The sequence below is a fragment of the Homarus americanus genome, unplaced genomic scaffold, assembly GCF_018991925.1.
Source record: "Homarus americanus isolate GMGI-L3 unplaced genomic scaffold, GMGI_Hamer_2.0 scaffold57012, whole genome shotgun sequence".
NCBI classification, from domain to species: Eukaryota; Metazoa; Arthropoda; class Malacostraca; order Decapoda; family Nephropidae; genus Homarus; species Homarus americanus.
The window spans coordinates 12,759-18,289 of NW_024737408.1; the positions used below are offsets into that span (position 1 = coordinate 12,759).

At 35.2% G+C, this 5,531-nt stretch overlaps 1 protein-coding gene across 1 annotated transcript; it reads left to right on the forward strand.

The window, feature by feature from the left end:
- The first annotated feature begins 653 nt into the window (after positions 1-653).
- LOC121873419 lies at positions 654-4,275 on the forward strand. Its single transcript, XM_042376955.1, has 3 exons — positions 654-1,014; positions 2,295-2,414; positions 2,872-4,275. The coding sequence occupies exons 1-3, from the start codon at positions 729-731 to the stop codon at positions 3,441-3,443; spliced, it is 978 nt and encodes a 325-aa protein (XP_042232889.1). The 5' UTR covers positions 654-728; the 3' UTR covers positions 3,444-4,275.
- Positions 4,276-5,531: the final 1,256 nt, after the last annotated feature.

The window sequence follows — 5,531 nt, forward strand, 5'->3', positions numbered from 1 at the left end:
AGCCTTATAATCCCACAACTGAAAACCATTCGAAAAGCGATTACGGTAACATCTTTTGAACGAAAGAAAGAGAAAGTCATTGCTTTCGTCACAATTTTATCCCACTTTCCACTGTAATGCGTACATCATTTCAGCAAAAATATTACATTTCCATGTTCTCAGAAATAAATGGTAGTTTTGTTGACACGTAATGTACAGTATTTAATATTAAAATGCAAAAAGAGCTATAAAAACAATTAATACACCCGTAATGTACTGGCTGGTATCTCCACTCGTCCCTGCTCCCGCGTCCAAGGTCACCACTCCTCCCAACTCGCTCCCTCTACTCCCTCCTCAGCCTCCTCCACCTCCTGTCCGTCACTACTGCCGACAACAAACACAAATGTATTGTGAATAACTGCACCTCCACTTCCTATGTACAGTACTGGGGCCGGATACTCAAAACACCTCAAAAGTTACGTTTTTCAGCATGATACAGTACCATATATTGTGGAAGCCTTACAGTACCATAAATTTAGCATACTCAAAATTTAATTATGGTTCCGTAAGACTACCATAAGTTCTCGTAACTCTAGTGTTTACCCTGTAAATTAAGTTCTCTTGTCGGACGGTAGATGTCAGTGCAGATGCTAGTTGGCCAATCAACGCTCAGTTAACAAAATCATCAACCAATCACAAGAGAAGGAGAAATCAGCTGAGAGCGACGCACGTAATATTATTTTGTAAACATGGAAGGACCACCAGCCAAGAAGAGACGGCCTAATTTCAGTGAGGCTGAAGTATACACTCTTGTGACTGAGGTAGCCAAACGAAAAGAAATGATTTTAGGGAAGTTGGACTCAAGTAGTTGTACACTTCAACTCAAAAACCATGCCTGGGGTGAAGTGTTAAATGCGGTGAATGCTGTTGGTAGAGTCACCCGCAATGTTACTGAAATTCGGCGGAAGTTTTCTGATCTTCGTGTTAGCGTTAAGAAAAAAGCAGCACAAGATAAGAAATATGCTGGTGGAACAGGTAAGTCATAATATTGTTAGCGTGGTTATTGATTGATAATATGAAACAAACTTAACTATGGTTTTTCTGAGGCTTGGTACGATTTTACGTGTTTGTAAACTCAAGGAAGTAAGTAGTGTGGTGGCTCTCCATCGTGAATGAATACACATATTTTCCTTATATGAGCACATTCATTAAAAGAAACATCGTTCTTCGAATTTTTCCGTGTGAGTAAATAGTAAAAACTTTACCGTTCAACCTAATTTTTTTTTTCTTTTTACGTGGATTAACCAACCCAGGCACAGTCACTGACTCACGTCGGGGCCTGTAATAATAATTATTTAGTACTATTAATAAAAATACCACTTTATTAATAATAATATTAATAATAAATAACCATAAATACCGAAATGAAAACACAAAAAGTGAGAATCAATATACAGTATGTATGTTGTGTTGTCGATATTACGAGAAACAATTGCGACCCTGCAATTGTGTGTAAATGACACATTTAGTCAGATCAGCAACCTTAGACTTGCTCCTAATTTTCGTGATGCCATATGGCAGCAGGGTCTACCATTAGAGTACACATGATGCTTCCAATATCTTACCACCCGGTAGTCAGGGAAGTCTGTACTACTGTTAATAATTTCCCCACAACTTTTGGATTTTCTTATTATACCTATCATATAGATTACAAAATTTTAAGACACACTTGTCATTGTGTCGCAACTGACGTGGAACAGAGATAGTTAATATGAGTTTGTGTGGCAGGGCGGCGGAGGCCTCCCGTTGGTAAAGGAAGCTAGGTTAGGTAGGTTTGGTTACTGTTATAAACTACATATTAATAATTACGTTATTTCCGACGGTAATGAAGGTCATAATGTATAAGTTGCCATAGAATTCCTTTTTTATGTCGTTAATTTTCATTCATCAATAGATTTATATTCATATTTGGTATACATTAATATGTAAATTTTACTTTGTTAGGCTTATAGGCAAGGATGTTCTATCTTATGAGTTTACAACTAATACAGGTTGAAAATTTCTGGCTGCGACTATTTTTTTTGACTTATTTTACCATTTATTGTTTGTTACCTTAAATCTAATTAACTTTTGACATAGATAAAGGAGAATTTTTGTGGCTACAGCTACAATGATAGGTTAGGTTATAATGTTTGGAACTATTTCAGTAGATTCCTTTGTAACTATGATTTCTGCCAAATATAACATAGTTAGCGTATAGTGTATGTAACCACAGCTCACAGTAAGACAGTTATTATTTATATTTTCTCTTCAAGGTGGCGGCCCCCAAATTGAAATTACATACACTGCAATTGAAGACGCAATTCTTCAACTATTAGATCCAGCCTCTATACATGGGATTCCAGGGGATGTTGAAAGTGAAGAACCTATTAATGGTAATTCAGTCAAAATATTTTTCCAACCCCCTGATATATTTTGTTCTTTTCTGTCCTTGTTTTTATTTAAAAAAAACTTTTGGAGACATTTTTTCACATCTTGATTTGGAAATACTGTACAGTATACTGATTTTTTTATATAATTTTGAAAAATAACAACACTAGTAAGTTGGTTTCATTTCTAGCTTGTTTATTGCTTCCCTAAGTTATATATTAAATGTTGTTATAACTCGTATGTTAATGGACAAAATTGAGAAGTGCAAATATAAGAAATTTAACGCCTAGTTGATATTTAGATTTAAAAATATTTTAAACAAATATATTTAGATGGTCAACACTATTTTTCAAACCATTATTTTTCCTAAAAGCTTTTGTATATTTGGAAATACAGTGTAATATTTTAATTATACTCTTAACATAGACTTCAATCAACCTATTATACTACATTTCTTTCCAGAAGAAGAAAGAGAACTAACCCCCGGACCCTCAGGAGCTAGGTTTACAGCTACCGGTAGTTGTTTCCGAGAGGAATTTATGTTTCGGCCCATTCAAGAGAAAGATGATTCTATAACCCTCATTCTGAATGAGGATATACAGGAACATGATATCACAGTACCCATTGTGCATTTAGAACCTGAAAATTCAGCACCTACAAACATTCCTGGATTTTCATCATCCGGAACATATGAGGTAGAAACATGTAGTTCAAGCAATACTCGTCAACCTATTGCTGCTACCACGGAACAGCGAAGTAGGTCTAGTACCCCTTCTGCCACAGCTGTTAGGTCAACTGTAACTGGTGATTCCACTGATGAAATGGGTTCACCTCCAATGCCAAGTACCAGCAGAAGTGGCAGGAGGCCACGAACCTCTTCTGCCCGAAAAGATGAAGATCTTCTTCGAGAGATGCTTCGTGTTCAAACACAAATGAGTGACAGTTTTTTACAGCTTGTAGCTAACACCGAGTGCATTGCATCTGCAATGCTATGCATTGCAAGAGTTATGCAGTCGAAAAATCCTATCCAATGATGCTGTGTTTATGGTGTGTGTATATGTAGTCGTTTACTTAGGTAAGTCCTTTACTTTTGGTAAATGTGATAATAGCGTAGTTGAAAAGTCATCAAACACTTATTATAAATTTTCCTTTGAGTGATTGTTATGAAGGAAGACGGCATGTTAAAAAATTGTGTAACTTTCACTTGCAGCCTATACTAGTCATGAAAATGTAACAGGAATATTTAGCTCTCCATAAGTTCATTAAAATCACGAAGTTAAGTGAAAGACACACATTTGTCAACTAATAACATGTGTTGCAGTGCTACTACGGGTAATGTTTACCCAGGTTTTGGGTAAAAGTTCCTACCACACTCAAAATTATATGTTTGAAAAGAGGCTCATGTACTTATTTTTATTTTTTAAAGGTTCCTTTATTTTGTAAGACGTAGTCAATTTCCAGTTCAACGCGTTTTATTTATTAGTTTGTAGTTTGCGAAGTATGATTCAAGTAGGTTTAAACAGAAATAATGGTGCAAATTCACCAACAGCCTACTGTAATCGCTGCTATTTAACACACAATAGTCTCCAAAGCGCAAGTTGTTGCATTGGTTCTATCATAAGGATGTGCTGTCTCATGTTACATTTTATAGCTGAACAAGCAAAGAGTATTCTATTTTTTTCTTTATTACTTACAGTAGTACAGTATTGGGTTATAAGTTTCTTTTAATTTACGGGTATTGATGCAGGTAATTCTAGACATATGAAAATTATACTGTATTTCATTCTTAAATCTAAAAAATGGCAACAAATAACAGTAGTTGTATTATTATTTCACAACGATGTGGTGACCCATGGCAAATTGTGTAGTTTAAGATGCAAACAGTCGCAATATTTTTTTATTGTTAAAATTTCTCAAATATGTTTTATATAAGGATTTTTTGTTTCATAAACTTTAGTGCCTTTGGTATTTAGTAGTATTAAAAGTATACTGTATTGGAATCAAATTTGCTCAAGGATATAGTACATATATTATTAAGGTAAAAGAAAGCCATTTAATTTCTATAAAGAAGTTTATTTTATTATGTACAGAATATTGAAAATAAAAGTTAAATCAATGCACGCTTTATTCGCATTACCTCTGTATACTGCACTAAAAAATACTATTTAAACATAGAGGAAAATTTTATTGGTGAATTGATATTTGATTTTAATTCATCAAGCAAACCAATTACGGACTACATTGGCTCGGACTGCTTGGCCTGTCCCTGCTACAGCTTCAGCTGTATCACCAAGTACATGTTGAAAGGTTCCATTGGCGTAAAATCTTAAGGCAACTAGCACTTGCGTGTGTATGGGAACAGCATGAGATCTTCTCGTTCTACGCCTTAAAAATGGATCTAAATCTTCACACAGTCTTAGAATTTCACATCGAGGAAACCTATATCTAATTAGATTTTCATCGCTTATATTTATGGGATCCAAAGGGTCCAGATACCTTCGTTCACGTCGTAAAGCTCGATCATGCAGATAAGCTACAACAAGATCCATTGCAGGGTAACTGGAAAATGAGGTCCAAGTGTTACAGGATCAATCTGCAGGACAAAAAATTATGCAATGGTTTAGAAGTTTGTTACAGTATTGTTTTTATGTTGACACTAACTAATTCAAAGTTTTATCATTAGGCCTAGAATAGAAGGGTTATGCCTGTGAAAAACAAAAATTACGGCCTTAAGGTTTTGCCTGGCTCTTAGGGGTAAAATACTGGAAAAAGCACGTGTTAAAATCTCTGTATTCAATTAAAATTGAAAAAAATTGTTCATTATGAAAGGAAATAAGGGTGTTAAAAGCATTTAAAAGACATCCTCTTGCCTCAAAGTCTGTCACATACTCGCATTTGAAACTGATTTCTGGTAGGAACAGCAGCCTTCTCCGTTAGCCGGAATCCTTGAAACCCGGAACTTTCTGAAAGCCGTAATTGAAATTTTATCTAAAATTAATTCCCAAAGCATGATTTTGCAGGAAACTTACGGCTTAGGTAAATGACTTTCAGAGAGGCACATTTTCCTGAAAACTATGAGGAAAGTTTCCCAGATAACCGAGAAAATTCCGGAGATGGGGGAT

Excerpts from the sequence above, each read along its gene's own strand:
- LOC121873419 (XM_042376955.1), top strand. The coding sequence starts at position 729 with ATGGAAGGACCACCAGCCAAGAAGAGACGGCCTAATTTCAGTGAGGCT. Across the intron at positions 1,015-2,294 it reads GAAATATGCTGGTGGAACAG|GTGGCGGCCCCCAAATTGAA; the intron begins GTAAGTCATAAT and ends TTTCTCTTCAAG. Across the intron at positions 2,415-2,871 it reads AAGTGAAGAACCTATTAATG|AAGAAGAAAGAGAACTAACC; the intron begins GTAATTCAGTCA and ends ATTTCTTTCCAG.